Source organism: Tachysurus vachellii, chromosome 19 (assembly GCF_030014155.1).
Source record: "Tachysurus vachellii isolate PV-2020 chromosome 19, HZAU_Pvac_v1, whole genome shotgun sequence".
NCBI lineage: Eukaryota > Metazoa > Chordata > Actinopteri > Siluriformes > Bagridae > Tachysurus > Tachysurus vachellii.
This window is the reverse complement of record NC_083478.1, coordinates 8,248,658-8,266,830: the sequence shown is the minus strand read 5'-3', so window position 1 is coordinate 8,266,830 and position 18,173 is coordinate 8,248,658. Positions and strand designations below refer to the sequence as shown.

The following is an 18,173-nucleotide window of genomic DNA, read 5'->3' as shown; positions in this document are numbered from 1 at the left end:
GATGCTTTCCCTGTATGCCTCCTGAGTAATGTGTTTATTTCCAACCTCCTCCGCTACAGTCGGGTTAGGGAGTGGCGCCCGGGCTGGACGGTAAATCCCCCAGTCGGGGAGAAACTGGGGTGTGTGTGTATGTGTGAACGGGGGTTTCAGGTCAACAGCAGCTGTCAGAGCATGCAGTACAGTCCCAGGCCAAGGCCTCCGAGACCTCTCTGTCGTACCTCGTTTACAAAACAACTGACCCTCAGGGACTCCCAGCCTTAAAAAGTGTCCTGACTGCACGCTGTGACTGTCAGCACCAGGTGCCATGTGTGATGCCTGGGCTTAGCATGAGAGCTGTGCAAAGCCTAGTGACACACATAATCACACGCACACACACACACACACACACACACACACACACACACACACACATACACACACACCACACACACAGAGCATGGCAAATTTTCAGTGAAAACAAAGCAGAATTTTCACTAATGCTGTCCAGCTGAGGCTCTGTCTCAGTGTCCCGAGTTCAACTTTGTCAGTGCTTCCGAATAGCACCTTAATCTAAAAGAACTCCTGAAACTGGGGGCTGTATCAGAGCCGACAATACAGACACAAGCTCTATGTACTAGCCAAGAAACTGGAAAAATTTGGAAAATAGTAGCAGTCATTTGTTAACTTTGCCTCAACTCCCTGAGTCTTCATCACTAGAGCTGTCAGGATTAGAGATTATGGATGCAATACAAAGATCCAAAGTGCAAGGCTAGATATACAGGATGAGAGCATCGTCAGCTGTACAGCAGTGTCGGTAATACAGAAATAAAATACAGGACCTTCACTAAAAATGAACTGTGTATATACCTGTGTATAGACAGTACAAGTTGAACTGAATTAAAACAATAACACAAACCTCTTGTTTGTAGCTACAAATAATCAACCAAAGCTTATAAGAGTAATCTCAGAGAGCTCCTAGCTTAAAAATCTCTTGCTAGGAATTTTAGTTTAAGAGTGATTCAGGATCTAAGAGCAACTCTGAGCAAGGAAAAGACAAACACTTTAAAATTAGAGAGGAGACGGGGCTAAACCCATTACTAGGTATAACTGAAGACTGTGATTAGTTGTCCAATAAAAAAAAGAGCGCTTTTAAAATCTGGTCTATTATGAGCCTTCACTTTGTCACTATGTTAAGATATTTGAGTCTATATCGTGTAGGGATTAGGTTCATGACCCATCATATTAGTAATCTGTATTTTACAAATGTAATAAATGTAATGTAAACGTAAACATCGCCACAGCGCAGAAATGTCATAGCACCAAATTATATCATTTCTGCCGCTATGGCATTTCTGCTCTGTTTCGGAGATGCATATCTCCAAATAACATAGCAGCAGAATATATGGCATTTCTGTGCTGTGTCGGAGATGTTATCTCTAATATGATTGGTTACAAAAATAATCCTTTCACGATCTAATCTTTGTCATTTTATTAACTCACTATCATTATTAAATATTGTATACAGTACATTTCTTCTCCCTCTTCACCTTTAGGCCATTTTCTTCTCTGCTACAGAAACTCTTTAACCTCTTAAAAGTCCTCCTCACTACTACCACGTTTTGACCTAATGAGCTCTTTTAAGGGTTAAGATGCTTTACTAGGACCTTGTCCTTAATTTTAAGGGTAAACGCCCAGATTTCTAAGAATTTTCTTAGAATTTCCTCACTAGGAGAAACTCTTCACACTGAGAATTTTCATGCATACGGGTCCTAATTGATATAAGTAATTTCATGTACGGTGATACAATAATGCCATAAAAATAAATAAATATCCTCTTGCTGGAACTAAGCAATGAGGAGTTGCCAGTCTGTATGTGATAAATTTGTGATAAAACGCTTCTCATTTAATCCTTGTATGTTGTTCGTATTTTTGTTACTCAGACAGTGTTCGTGGCTCTGGTGGACCCGCTGCATTTTTGGGTTTTTAATTCAACACAATCAAAAATTTTATGTTAAAATACTCTACAGATGTTTACTTCATCCCAATTACAAGCAATATAAACAGCATATATGGTTAATATTTGCCCTTTACCTTTATTACATCACATTTTTTAATTAAAGTGCTACTCGTTTTTTTGTTGTTTTTTAATAAAATGTAATAAAAAAAGAAAATCAAATTTAATCAAGTTATGAGTGGAAAAAAAATCAACAAATTTACAAGAAAGCAAAGTTTTTCAAAACTATGGATGTTTATGAATATGGGTCCCACAGACCCGAACAACATACAAGGGTTAAATATTTTGTGTTCTAAAATCTACAAGCGTTCCTGAACTGAAATACATTTCTCTTTTGCATGTATCTAAATCCCATATGAAGTTAGAATGTTTCAAATTCTGGATATACCAGAATGTCAAAAGTGAAAATGCGTTTAAAGATTCCAGCCTGTTTGAGGTGGGACTGATCAGGCTTCTGTGCATTTCAGTATGGCACGTTAATATCCATTGACTTGAGCAAAAACCTGATATTCACTGTGTAAGGAAATCACACAACCTTTCTGAACTGTATATAGACCCAGTCTAGTATTTTAGAACAACAAACAAAGAAGTAGAAATAAATGAAATGAAATGAAATGAAAAACTGACAATAGTTTAGCAAGTCTAGATTTCCAAAGAGGAACCAACATCTTCCACAGCAGATCCTGGCATGTCGCAGCAAATCCCATGGATTTTATGTCAATTATTTAGCTGAAGGCAGCTCATCAGACACCTCATCTTAGCTCAGAAACGGAAGTCTTTTCATAGACTTTATTTGATTTCCCCATCTGGGCTGATTACCAATATGATTAGTAGAAAAGAAAACACTAAACCACTCGCCTCATCTGTGAAACCACTAGTAACCACTTTTAACAGAAACCATGTTACTGAGAAACAAAACAGTTACTTCAAATTGTCCTGTTTAAATTCATAAAGGGGGGCACGGTGGCTTAGTGGTTAGCACGTTCACCTCACACTCCAGGGTCGGGGTTCGATTAGCGCCTCCACCTTGTGTGTGTGGAGTTTGCATGCTCTCCCCGTGCCTCAGGGGTTTCCTGCATGGTAGGTTGATTGGCTGGAAAATTGTCCGTACTGTGTGATTGCGTAAGTAAATGAGTGCGTGTGCCCTGCGATGGGTTGGCACTCCGTCCAGGGTGTATCCTGCCTTGATGCCCAATGACGCCTGAGATAGGCACAGGCTCCCTGTGACCCAAGGTAGTTCGGATAAACGGTAGATGAATGAATGAATGAAATTCATAAAGTAAACATTAATGCAGATGAGTATTATAAAAGGTTGCCTCCATGCAGTCATGTTATCTTCTTATACGGACTTTGGTATGCATTTTATTTTTATTACGTTTTATTTAACTTGGATCTTTGCAAGATTTAATTAAAAGGAGAACTACATTTACAGTTAGGTTTAAACTGCAAATAAACTGGCTCCATACCCAACATGGCCTTTACAGAAAGATCAAATATAAAGCAGCCCAAAAGTCTCCATGCAAAGGAGAAATTAATTTTTAGCAAAATATCTTTAAACATTTTTCATACTTGGTTTATATTAAATGCAAACGTATGGATGCATTAGGAAGCTGAAGGTTGTGATGTCACTAAAAGTAAACATGGCAAGCTAAACTCTCTCATTCTCTCACACACACACACCTAACACTTATTAATAAATTCAGAAAGACTGGCAGTGTGGCAGAGCAACCGAAAAACTAATAAAGGCATAACCATCATGGTGCTGATAGACACAGTCCTCTATGTATACAGACTTATGGGACATGGCATTTTTGTTTTCTTAAAGTGGTGTATTTTATTGGTGGAAAAAACAGTCTTTGTATGTACATTTCCTGTGGCATAAAAGATGATGCTGTGGACATGTAAAAAGCCATTTTGCTCATTTTCTGACTCCAAAATGAAAACAGACAAAAATAATAAGAGGCAGTATCATTTTTAACATATTTGGCAATATACTGTTAATAGACAATATATAATTCACTGGGGACAGACAAGAAATAGCAAAATAGTTCATACAAGTGTTCATACTGAACAAGAAAATACTCAAACTGAGCAATACAGTTGACAAACATATCTTGTACTTGGCTGTAAAATAGTGAAACTTGACTCAGAGGTGTCACCATCTGACCTGTGCAAAGAGCCAGATTTACAAATCAATTAAGCAGCTTTCATTTTCTTCACAGGATGCATGCTTGCATCATGACAAACTGCTTGCCAAGTCACCGGGGCCATCAGTCTTGGTCTGAAAGCTCGAGGTCTTCGACCATATCCTCGTCTCCTTCTGCCAGCTCCTGCAGCTCCACGCGCGACACCTGCTTGAGTGCTTTACTTTTAGAGCCAGAAGCCTTCTCCTCAGCCTCCTCACTGCCATCTGTGAAGCAAATCAAGACAAGTTCAGAAATGCTGAAGGACACGGATTGTTCTATCTGAATTTTCTATCAATGTTCACTAGTAGGAAGCCTAATAATAAATCCTAGTACCATATAAGACTCAATGAGCTGTGATTTCTCTGAAAATGTACGTACAAAATATTATAGCCCCCAAAAAAAATATTCCAATCACATATGAATGCGATGAGTGAGCTGAACCTCTCTTCTGGGCTGTTGCTGAGAATCTGTAGGTGCCTCTTGCTTCAAACCCTGGTAGAAATCAAAGGTGTTTCACACTAATATAGTATTCGAGTTCCAGGAGAAGCCTCAAGCCGGAACTTGGAAAGTTCCAGAGGGAAATGAGCTTTACGGTGGAACACTGCATTCCCCTTCACACGGCTGCCCACATACAGCACACCTCAAAACTAACATGGCTCCACTTAAACAATAGTATAAGGATTTCTTCATCCCCCACAAAGTTAGACCTACAGAAAAGATCCTTGGAAAACGAATGTGCTGTATGATAAACAGCATGGAAACACTGACCTGAATCTTCCTCCTCATCTGAGGCTTCATCATCATCACTGTCGTCGTCTTCACCACTCATGTCTGACAGATCCTCAAGACCTTCGTCTTTATCAGAGTCACCATCTGTAGGAAAATTCACCAGATTTAAAGTTTAAAAATAGAAGCAAAAATTAAACAGGTCTTAAGGACATGACATTGCCGTTTGCTCAGCCAATACCACACACATACAAGACTAATAAATAAGCCTTCAGTGGCAAATTTGTTGTTAATCCTGTGTGTGAGTGAGAAAGAGGAAGAATCTTTCTGGGCTTTGAAGTGGGGATTTGATTAGCTGCCGCCTGGGAGGTGAGCACGGCGCAGACGCTGCCTCCCCCTTAATTACTCAGCAGCACCCAGGAGCCAGAGTGAGGCGAGACGTGGTGAAGGGGAGCCAATGTGCAGAGAAGAGAGAAGCACGGTGGTGCACCACGTGTGCGTCGCTGACGAGCAGAGACATGCACCTTAATAATGCTGCGTACAGGCTGTGTGACGGGCGCGTGGGCCGCAGGAGTTCAGTAAAAGTTTAGGAACACAGCAAGTTCAGGAGGTTTGTGCACACACGAAAGCCAACAGGTTTATGGCAAGTGATGAATAAATTAAGAAAAGTCTCTACAATTTTCTGCAAATTAGTAACTATTAACTAGTATAAAAGTAATAACTACTAAACCCAACTAATTATGTCTAGTTCAATTTGTGACTAATCGAAATTCAGCCCTAGATCCACTTTATTAGGAACACTTGCACGCCTACTCGTTCATGTTACTCTTCTACAAGCCAATCACGTGGTAGCAGTGCAACGCATAAAAAAAGTGATTGTGACCGTGATATGATTGTTGGTGCCAGAAAGGCATATTTTAGAAAGATCTAATGTGAATTTCACACACAACTGACCCTAAAATTAAATTGTAACACTGAGAAGTACAAAAAAACATTGAGTGACCGTCTTATTGGTTGAAAAGTCTTGAGCGAGGTCAGAAAAAAATGGTCACTTTCTTCTTCATTTTGATGTTTGATATGTATCTGCATCATGCAGCAGGATCACACACACGTCGTGCTTCTGCCGGACGAATGGCTGATTAGAACAAGCAGGGGTATAGGTGTTCCTAATAAACTGCTCAGTGAGTACATTCATCTCTATTATATACTACAACACTGTTGAAGTCTCAATACTGATTGGTCAAAAGGGTGTTGATTCAGCAGCTTTGACAGTAGGGGCAGCTTCAAAGCAAAGAGTCTCCATGCCAGTGTATTTCATATCACAGACAATATCATACCTATACATAGTTTTAAATAGAAATGGAAATAAAGCTTAATGTCAGTAGCAGGGAGAGGCTGTTCTGGGTCAGTGTTTTCTCACACATATCCCAATAACTTCCTATTCATGATTAAAGACCTGTAGAAAAATCAGAACATATGATTATATTGCTACAGACTGTGATTGGAATATGCCTTGTATAATAAATATATCGTCGCTGTCAGGTGGAATCCTCGTATCTCCAAAACCGTTATTTTTCAGGAATTTAAAAAAAGCCGTACCTTATATGCAATGCACAGGGTTTAGTCCGCGTTGCAGTGGATTGTCTTGCGCTAAATACCTGTCCTCAGACGAGCACCAGAACTAGCAGGGGTCAAGATTTTTTTTTCTTTGAGCCCAATGTTTTGAGGACATTTACCTCAGAAGACGTGTTGATTCGTTGCGACTCTTCTTGAGGAGAAATATGCCGCAAAGCTCTCCCGCGGAGTGAGGAAGAGGTGGACAGTTGAAGTGTCCAATGGAGTTATGAGATTTGTGCTCAAGCTATTTTCAAGACTTTAGATTGGTTAATAACTTGTAAAAATAACAGACCTACGTGGGGACTGACCAATAGCATTAATATGTGAAAAAATATGAAATTGACAAAATTTGGACATACGAGGTTTCCGCCCGACAGCGACGATATTCAAAACCTCTACATGTGCTCAGGCCACTGGATATAAGCAATGGAAACATAATATATATATATATATATATATATATATATATATAGCATAATATCACTTTAAGACATCTTTTTTTAATATATTTAAGGGACACAGAATAAGTCAAAAGCATATGGTGTATACACTTGAGTTAAGGGACAAAAATGTGGGTCATTGCATTTTTCAGTCAAAATATTGCAGACTATTCATGACCTGTTTTCACAATCATGTTTGAAAAGCAGCACTGGACATTAATTTCTGAAATCATAAAAATAGCTTGTAAATAGAAAGGCGAGCACTGAGCACCATAGCAATGGGCACACAGATTTAATATAAATGACACTTCCTCAACTTCTTCGTTCGCTGTCTTGGGAGCAGGAATCAGGGTTTTGCTTTGGAGTTAATGCCCAGTGCACACTACATAAGTTTCAAAATCTCTGAATTGTTGATACAGCATAATTTTAGTCATTGCTACATACACTAAACTACACATAGAATCTTTCTTGACTACAGGATTGCTTGGACAGGAGCACAGGCTCTTCTGTCGTTCACCTGGAGAGATCCATTTTAAAGTGCCAAATCCCACTTTCTCATGAAGATAATGATAAAAATTTCTCTCTGGATTTTGTGGCTTTGTGACCATTTTTGTATAAGGAAAAAAAAAAGAGAAAAAGTTTGAGGGAATAATCACTGGGAAGACCAACAGTGAAGGTCATCAAATCTGCAAAGAGGTGTGAGGCTACAGTGCAAAATTTGTTATACACGGTGTCACCAGGAATCATTATGGTTGTGTTGCATCATGTTTATTTTTATTTATCCTTACAACCAACTGAGAATGATGTGCTGCAGATGAGCCCAAAATTATTCAGCACCTGGTAAATTAGCGTTTAATTGTGCAAAGCACACGAAGCTTAACATAGAGAGAGAAGGACAGAACGAGATAAGAAAACTATCAAATCAAGACCTACTGGAGTGTGAAGATGGAACATGAAATGTAAGCAGTTCATACAACCCATTAGCCCAGTTATACAAGCAACCCTGTGGCTGTAAGTAAACAGGGTAATGTAAACAACTTGATACAACTAAACAAAGTGGAGAAAAAGCCTCAAAGAACTGCAGCTCATCTTACAACCACAACCAGATCTCTGATATAACCTGCCTCAAAATGACCTTAAATATTGAGACTGTAAACAAAGGAGTGCTTAAACAGCTCCTCTTTATATTTGCTGTAGTGAGGACTCCAACTGGTGTCCTGCTAAGCTCTTCCCCCCTAGCCATCACGCTGGCACACGGTGGCGGCTTGGCCAGTGGTGACAGTCACTCACTCCAGGAGTCCCCACACGCTTTAATTGCTGTCAGGAGCCTCACTGCAAGATTTTCTCACACAGCCTGGTGGCGCTTGCTTTTCCATTTCCCCCCCACCACAAAGGCGTTAACACACTGATAAGTGGTGTCTAGCCTGACACGATCCCAATCGAATGTAACTGCTTAAGCTGTGGATAAGAGAATAAAAAAAAAAAATAACTGAATGCAACCATATAAATGTTTAAGTCACATGTAACTTCCTGGTCTAAGGGGTGAGGGTATGGGGCCAGTTAAATCTCATGTGGAGGGAGAGACTGCTAACGTCTTTCCAGTCAACTGTTTTGAATTACAAACCCCCACTGGGATCCAAGCCTGCAAAAAGAAAATCGCTTCCTGCGAAACCATGCGCGCGCGTGAGCGAGCGAGCGAGCGAGCGAGAGAGAGAGAGAGAGAGAGAGAGAGAGAGAGAGAGAGAGACAGAGAGAGAGAGCGCAAAGAGACAGTTGTCCAGGCGTTGTGAAGACTCTGCACAATGAATAGCAGATGTTCTTTGTGAAGAAATCTCGATTCGAACTGCCTCCAACCTTTACGGGACTTTTTATGCGGCTGTCGGACCGTAAGCTGCAGAATTTGGCAAGGACGGTGTTTGGCCGACACATGACCCAGCACGGAACTCTGGATTTGGCGGGGTTAAAGGGAGGAGGAGAGGAGAGGAAAGGGCAGACAGCTGGACTGTTCTACAGACTACACACTACACACACAGACCGCTGGAGAGGAAGGACATACTAAAAGATGGAAAATCTTCCTCACGTCTGAAGTTTGTTATTAGCAGAGATCCTCTTTTCCACCTTTATGTCAGGCAGTGAGACAAGAATTCTTCAGAAATCTGAGATAAATGCACCAAACTCAAGATTTAAAAACTTTGAAAAAGTTTAAATACGTCCATTTTTAAATATATATCTGATCGCTGAATTTAACACTATAGATCTTTTTTAAATGTGTTTTCGTTAAATATTTTTTAAATCTACAGTGGCTTAAATCCTTTTTCCCTTAAATCTACAAAAAATCTGCCATAGTGAAAGGCTTATATAGTTTTTCACTGGTTTGGAAATGTATTAAAGATACCATTTAAATAACCACATTCAAGTCTTCAGGACATTATCGCATGATGCTACAAGCTGGACACACACAGATTTGACCATCTGGTGTTTCTCTCTGCAGAACCTCAGGCAGGATGGGGAACATCACAGTAACACTATTTCAGGTCTCATCACAGATGTTCAGCCAGGTTACGGCTGGAGCACTCAAAAACATTCACTGACTTGTCCTGAAGCCATTCCTGCTCTATCTTAGTTGTGCATTTCAGGTTAGTGTCATGTTGGAAGCTGAACCTGTGCTTCCAGTCTGAGGTCCTGCATGCTCTTCAGCAGGTCTTCCACAAGGATGTCTCTGAACTTTGATCCGTTCTGATTCTCAGTCCGTGCTGCTGAAAAACCTCAGGTGATGAGCAAGGCTTAATTTTCTCCAGATGCAGCACTGAGCACTCAGAGCTCAGTCCCGGTTTGACCATCTGACCATAGAATCATGCCCAAATTTCCTTTAGGTATATTTTGGCAAACTTCAAGTAAACAGTCACTTATTTATTTATATTTTTACTGTCTGGTGAATCTGTTATAAAGGCCTGATGAGGATGTGCGCAAAGACCTGCCAGGTTCTCTCTCATTTCAGCTCCTTACTCACGTCCCTAAAAAAAACCCTGTACCCTGCTCAGTTTGGCTGCATGACCAGATCCAAGAACAGTTTCAGTGGCTCAAACTTTCTTCCAAACATTTCAAAGGCACTTTCGAAGCCAAAACCAGTGTTTTACTGCCACAACCTTACTATCAATTCTGTAAACAAGAACCTGAATTACAGTGAAATATTACATAAATGGACTCTGTAACCAACTTCCACCACACTGACACTAGTTTCATTTTTGGAGCAACTGTTCACTTAGTCCAGTTCTGAACAAAACACATTTTCAGAAACACAACTTTGACTCAAGCTATAAGTTATTATCTAAGCTAGGATTTAAACAAGAGAACAAACAGTATCAATGAGGATACCTCCAGCACCACCAAGTCTAATTATCCTCCTTTATTTATTTATTTTATTTTATTTTTTAACCAATTTCTGGAAAAACTTTTTTTTAAATATACAACAAAAAAGGAAGGAAGCTGTTGAAGGAAAACTATTTCAGACACCTGACGTTTCATTCTTAAGATGCCGTGCTCACAGAGACGACACGAAAACAATGTCCCGTCACCTAAAAAAAAAACAACCTATATTGAAAAACTTTCCAATATTAATATAAAATTGTTTTTTTACTAGGACTTGACCTACATTTATAGGAAAACTTGCCAGAAAAAATGAAAGAAATTGCGAAATGTTTCCTTATTAAAACAAACAAAAAAAAAGGGACCATTTTGATGGGCAGTAAATGCTTTTACCCACTTCGGGTTGAAACAACCTTACAAACAGCCGGAATAAGAAAACTGTAGAAAGATTTGACAGCCAGGTTGATTCTTTGCTGTGATGTGCAGTGTCAACTGTGGGACATTAAAAGGACAAACATGTACTCTACAGAACTTGCCACAAATGTACTTTAATCGAATAGAAATGATCGCTGGAAACCAAATGATCTGAATAATTATGGAGATTGAACTAAAAATATTAAAGACTAATAAAAATAAATAAAAACAACCTTCTTAAAGGTTGTTTATGCTTTTTCTTTACAGTATATTTTGCAGACTAAGGAGGAAACTAAATTAATTTCATCTATTTTTACAGGACGGCTGTAATATATCAAAGTGAGGGAAAAAAATAATGGGTTTATACATTTTCTGCACTTGCTCACTCATGCGAGATTTTGATCTCTAGCATGCTCCTTCACTCACACCCGACACACGGTCCACTCATGCCCCATTAAAAGAGCCAGGAACATAGCAAGACTGAAACTCACAGCACATGTACAGCAGACGGAGTTATGACCTAAGAAATTCCCCCAACACGGAAATCAATTCACGTGATTGTCTCAAGACTACCACTGAAGTGTGTGTATCAGTGTCTGAAATCTGTGTGTGAAAGTGCTGTGTCCTTGAATGAAGCCAAAAACCCATCATTAACCCAGCCTTCTGCCATCTCTTCCCTATTAGATACTGCATTGGCTTTGTAGAGGGAAAACAATAGAAGCATGTAAACGCTCCAGAATGATCTAATGCAGAAATATAAGAATACCTTTACGCTTTTGCATGAGTTCACCGTTGTCTGAATCACTGTCTGACTCAAAGAGCCCCTTGAACTCTTTCTTATCTTCATTTTTCTGTTGGATCTTCTTACGCTTGATTTCGGGAAGGTTCAAGTCTTCCATCTACAAGGAAAAAAAAAATAAAAAAGGTTCAAAATGACAGTTAGAGAAGCATGAAGCAAACTTTATAACTGGTTATATGATTACAAGCATTGTTAGGCAGCACTTAGCTCATAGACTTTTTTCCACATTAGGTTTAATGCTTGATTATAATAATTGCATTTGGATTGGAATAGTGTTCGTAATAACAGATTTTTCTTTCTATGTCTGACTTCGACGGCTCAATTTATCTTAACGGATACAATGTTTTTAGCAATTTCAGACGTTGATAATTAACAGCAGCTAAACTTTTCCACCAGGTTGTTCACTTGCAGCCTCCCCATGGGTTACATGTGTCACAGAAATGATCAAATATTTCCATCAGGTTCAAAAAGCAAGGAATATTATTTAATAAGTTGGTGCGATGCCAGAAATGGATTACTTTCCAAGTAAAGCTCTTCCCGAAATGCTTTATTCCGCTTATCTTTTTAATTTACTAATGAACACCACATAATGCTTTTTATCCTTTTATATATACATTTTATGTTCTGCATGAGACAGGTTAGTTCCTGTTATCACATTACAGCAGCTATAAAGAGTCGTTTCCTTACCAGCTTCTCTTTTCTTTAAGTTAATAAGGTTTAATAAAAAAATGCTTGTCGGGTTACAAAGAAACAGCAGGTGTGCAACTTACCTTAAAGATTTTACAGTGGTTGATTTATGATATTTATTTATTAAATCCCAGCACTGACACTGGAGACTCCTTTCAAATACACTAAACAAACATCTCTTTACAAACTCCTTACAAATTCAATATTAACAATACTACTTTTACTTTGTTTGCTATGATTAAGTGGAATAAAATAAAATGTTGCTCCACAAATGATAATGTATAAGAACGTGTATTAATATAATCCCGTGCTCTATTCCCATGCTCTATCAGATGCGAGAATACATTCAACAGCACTATGGACTGTATAAAGGGTTTTTTTAATCCCCGTAAGGAACTAATACTGATCCGCTTATTTAAAAAAAAAATAGAAAGAAAAAAAAAGATGAAATCTGAGAGTGCTCATCTGTGTCTGTGTGTGTGTGTAGCTTTTCAGAAGTGCTATGATGGAGGTGGCGGCAGGCAGCTCCAGTGGCATGAGGAGGAGAGGGAGGAGGGAGTAATCAGATCCGGGTGTGGGGGCTCTGGATCAAAGCCTGGGCCGCAGCCCTGAGCACTCTAATACTCTTCCTGCATCCCTCGCTCTCCCCATCCGAGCCTCCTCCGCCAATCTGCCGCTTCCCCGACGCCAACACTCCGCCTGGTGTCATCTCCATTATCGCCTTATGGACATGCTCCAACTCCAGCACGCTCTCTCTCACTCGCACTCAAACACACACACACGGGTTGGTGTGTGTTACATTAAACTGCTGCTATACTTGGAAGGTAAGGTTACTGTATCTGCGTTTCCTGTGGGATTTGAATCTCTCTCTTCATCCGACATATAAATAAATTGAAGTACAGTTGATATGGTGACTTTTTTCCACACGACACAGTTAGACCAACACTAGAATTGCCAGAAGCCGTGGTGCTTTAAATGTGTGTGATCATATAGAACACTTACTCTTTCTTTGCCTGAGATTTCTAGCTGAATCTCCCTCTCTCTTAACTTCTTCCACTGGTTGTAGTACCTGGTGAGAGGAGTTCCTTCTTCAGTAACCTGCTTCTCCCATGCCGCCTGCCACGTACACACAAAAACATGAAATGTGTTAGAATTTACCCTTGAGAAAAAACTTGTCTATTAGAAGACCAAAGTCTAGATGTTGATTATTTCACCAGATAAACACTGCGGTTTTCTAAACATGAAGCAACTTGGCTTCAGTAGCTCAAGGCAGCTAATCATGCCAGAGACAAACTATAGCGAGAGGTCAGAAATGGAAATTTTCACACTTTCACATTAACTCTTTCTGTTCTGAAGTGAGTACAAAACATTTTGAGCAAAGTGTTATTACCACTGCTTCATGCTCAAAACAAAAAGTTCTCTTTTCTTTTTCTTTTTTTTTTTACAGGTGGTCAGATATAAAGATTATGAAACAAATAATTATCCTGTACATGCAAATCTAGTCTGTTCACACATCTCATTAATCATGTCAATTTCTTATCCAGACCTTTGTCTAAATCAAGGATGACCCACTAATACACAGAGTACGTAAATAAAACACAACATATTAATAATTACTTCGCATAGGAAGTTTGTCGACACCAGTGTCACTCATGAGAGAAAGTAATTGCCCACTTAAACGGTGGTACTTGTAGCAGCAGTAATCACACATTGTTGAGGACCTTCACCCACTCGTCTTTGCAGAACTAGTTTGATCACTAACTGGTATCCATTTGAACGTGGATTTGCTTTTGTCAAATTATCAGAAACCGACATGACCACGTCCTGATGCCTCAATCATCACCCACCAAAACCACATTTTACCATATATATGATGTTCCTACTGAGAAATTTTAGCTGCTTTATGGCAGAACCATGCCATCCAAAACATACAATTGTGGATCATCAGTCATTTGAATGTTATTTTAGAGGAGAGGTTGATGAGGGTTTTTTTGTTTCCAATGGTTTCCACCTTACTATTCTCTCTTGAACCCCATTTTGAGTCATGAGCCCTGTGTTTAGCTGAAACTGCAGAGGCCTGCAGTTTTTGAGATGCTCTTTTGGGATCGGTTGAGATTTCCTGGATGAATTGTTGCTGTGTCCTCAGGAGAAATTCTGGCAACCAGATCACTACATGGAAAGATTCTCTACAGTTCCTAGTCTTCTCAAGTTGGCTCTCAATATGATGGAGTCACAGAACATTAAGATGACTTTGTAAACTTTTCCAGAAAATATTTTAACCTTTTTATTTTTTTTCTTGGCAAACCCTGTTTTGGAATGCTTGAGTAAATTTGTTTTGCTGATAAACCAAAGGGGACCATTACTATGTCACGAGTCATGTTATATATCCTTATATAAAAGAATGTACAATACTAATAATAGAAAAATTAGTTCTCTAGTACTTGCCGTTTTATATGTCACGAGTAAATTTAAGGGGAAAAAAATCCTTCCAAATAAACATTTTCTACAAATGTAGTGCAAATAAAGGTCGATATGGTTTGGGGAAATTATAATGCATACTAGCACTGGGTTTATCATCTAATTTAAATTCTAAACAGATACATTTCAATGTGATTTGACCTTGATTATTTTCAACGCTATTAAAAAAAAGTTTGTAAGCTTAAATAGAATAATGGGGGGAAAAACAAGATTGTGGGGATGGAGAGAGAAGCCAGACCAGAAGATTTCTCTCAGCCTACCTTTAAAGGTCTTTGTGGAAGATATTGATCAGGTCAAATAAGATTTTCTAACCTCCAAATTCAATAGACCCTAATAGATCTCGGCTTCCGTCGTCAGTTATCGAAACTTATTTATTACAATTTGCGGTGGTTTGTAGGGCAGTGAAAAATGAATAGAGCACAATAAAGAGTGCAACTTCCTTCTTTAATACAAAAAAAAAAAATCTCAAGCTTAAAAATCTATTTTTAAGTCTTAATCAGTTAAAAGAACTACAATGACCCATGACTTTGGTGCTATAGTAAAAGCCATAGCAGCTTCCAGAAATGCTAGAATAAAAAAAGACCAGGAGAGCAGGAGGAGTGGCACAAGCAGAGAAGGAGGGTGGGAAGATGGCCTTAATTAAATTTCAGCTGTTTGCTGGACAGATCACCAGGGCAGCATGCCAGGCAGACGTCCTGTTACAGTGGCGCAGAGATGGTTGGCTTGCCAGGCCAGCTACTGAAGGACATCGCTCCTGCCGCCCAGAGCCGGCGACAGACGCACCCGGCGCGGTGCCACGCTGTCTGCCAGCACTGAGCTGCCGCACCCCCTCCACTCGCCTCCAGAGTCTTCTACATTACAGCGGGGGTGGGAGGAAGAGGAATAGAGACAGTGGGGGGGAGAGAGAGAGAGAGAGAGAGAGAGAGAGAGAGAGAGAGAGAGAGAGGGAGAGAGAGACACCCCACCCCATCTCTCCTTCATTTCACTCTTAAATGGTCTTAAATATTTATCAGGCCTGAGAGCAGCTCCAGCCAGGAACAAGGAGGGGGTGGGGGGAAGTGTGATGGGGTGAGCTCCGGCAGGGTGACAGATGAGAGCAGAGATGAAGATGGATGTGGCATAGAGCTCGTCCTGGAAAGGAAACGGCTCCTCGTTTCTCTCCTCGCACCATCAGCGCTCCGTTCCTCCCTCACTATGTCTCGGTCTCTTCCCAAACCACTCCTGCTGCCATTACCCGGTCAGTGCAAATACACAGCACACACGTGACTCTAAATAGAGCAACATGCCGAGCAGCTGTCAGATGAAGAGTCTGATAGCTATTATACTTCCTGTTCACTCCTCCTCACTGAGAGCAATGCTGTTAGTAAATGTTCCCAACCCATCGCCACCTCCACACTAATATGTGCTACAGAATTAGGGTCAGTCTCAGCTGTTGCAGTTCCAGTCAGTGTCCAAGTGTGAGACCAGCCATGGCCGTAGGGGCTGCATGTGCAAACATGCACACAGAATTATACGCTCACACAGTCCTCTAGGGAAGACTGTGGGTGGGTCGCACCAGCTGACACCTGTACATCATGGAGAAGCTGAGTGAGGCTGTTGTGGGAGGGTGGTGTGGATTGGAGCGAGCAATGGGGACTCCGGCATGTTTTCGCTACTAAAACAGGCCTGTCTCTGTCTCAATCTGGACATATGGAGCAAAAGCATCTGGCCACAAACGTGGTATAGGCCAAGAGAGAAAATTCTTGATGGAGGACAATATTAACATTGAGTAGATGTAATGCATAGCCATATTATGGCATCATCGGTATCACTGAACCAGGTAATACAGCAAAAATATTTAAAAGCAGTTTGAATATCGTGACTAGGGTTTGTGATTCCTGTGATATAATCACAAGCATCACATATTATATAAGAATCTATGTTTTTAGAAACTAAAAGTGACAATAAAATGAGCATTTCCCCCATTTCAGTATTAAGAAAAATTCTGGAGGACACAATATCAGCTGTAAAGTCAGGACCTGATTACTGGCAGTGGCAACTATAAGGACTCAGCTAGACAGTGAAACTTTAGGTGCATTAATGTGCAGTAAACATTAACAGGAACATAACAGCATTTTTTTTTGTCATAAGCTTATACAAAGTTTGCCAAAGTATATTCAACTTTTTTTCTCTTTTGCCAAAAACCTGAAAGTTCAGGCCCATTTTCAACTGATGTTAAAGGTGGGGTCTCCGTTGTTTGAAAGCCAATGTTGACATTTGGAATCACCAAAACAAACACGCCCCTAACCCAAATGGGTCCCACCCGTTTTGATAGTTCCGCCCCACACATACACCAGACAAGTATAACCCAAACAAGTATTATGGCGGAACCTGTTGGGGCAGCTGAACGAGGGTATATTTTTATCAATAAATGAACCCAATGAGTAATACTATGGTAATACAAATGTGTTTTTGTAGTACTGTGTGTTGTACCGTGAAAGGTTTATCTCCGTTTCACGCAGAAGACGTTCAGTTCTCTCCAGCGCTGGAAAGCTGAGCCCATATTAACACGGGTCCTGTTTCTTGCCTTATCGTAAGCCTTTCTTCGCTTTCTTTCTTTGTTTTTATCTGCCATGTCAATGTTAAAACTGCTTTCTGCTAATGTCACACATGCGCACTGAACACTCTCTCCATATTGACAAGACCCGCGCCTTTCTGCTCATTGGCTACACGTTTGTTTTGTATTTGTTTTGTTTGGAGGCCCAACACAGTTTTCTGAACTACAACGGAGACCCCACCTTTAACAACTAATGTTAACCACGTCAAAAAAAGTGTTATAATTTATTTTATATTAACAACCTCAAAACATTCTCCATCCACATGTAGCAGTTTACTCTGCTTTTAAATTGGTGTCTTCACAAGCAACATTGTTAAAGGTTGGCCGTTTTGGTTACATATATTTATATGACTAGAAGACTGAATATTGCAGTAATGTTATATCGTACAAAAAAGATTAGATACATCGCACTGGCCTAGTGGTGAAAGTTAGTCATGCTGAGGTTCGCCAACCAACAGTAGTCTTGTTAAGGTTAATTATTGTAAAAAAAATAAATAAATAACGTAAGACTTGTGGTAATTAAATGTACCTAGTAATGATCATGACCTGACATTGATGAATGGTCCTCACATCCTCCAGCACTATTATGCTAGAGTTTAGGGTTATAAATAAAAAAAGTACACTCTTGTGAAAGAATACGAGACGACTCCACTGCTCATGTTGTGTACTGCAATATTTCAGTTTAAGCAGTACCTCTATTTACACACTACGTAGCATGCTTACTTAATATTCCAGAAAGACATCTAATCAGATGGAGGAGGTGTACCACATGGGACACAAGGCTCATGGGAAAATTTTTAGCCAGCAGCCTCATTTCATTTAGCTAAACTAATCACAGAGTGATTTTATTTTGTAATATTCCCTCTTTGCT

General features: G+C 39.8%; 1 protein-coding gene across 1 annotated transcript in view; it reads right to left on the bottom strand.

The window, feature by feature from the left end:
* Nucleotides 1-3,801: 3,801 nt before the first annotated feature.
* noc2l (NOC2-like nucleolar associated transcriptional repressor) overlaps nt 3,802-18,173 on the bottom strand; it is a 36,635-nt gene continuing 22,263 nt past the window's right edge. Inside the window, exons 16-19 of the mRNA XM_060893530.1 lie at nt 13,231-13,344; nt 11,509-11,641; nt 4,948-5,052; nt 3,802-4,403 (exon numbers count right to left, since the gene is read on the bottom strand). Coding sequence (XP_060749513.1) covers nt 4,264-4,403; nt 4,948-5,052; nt 11,509-11,641; nt 13,231-13,344 — 492 coding nt within the window. The 3' untranslated portion in view covers nt 3,802-4,263. The remainder of the gene's footprint in view (nt 4,404-4,947; nt 5,053-11,508; nt 11,642-13,230; nt 13,345-18,173) is intronic.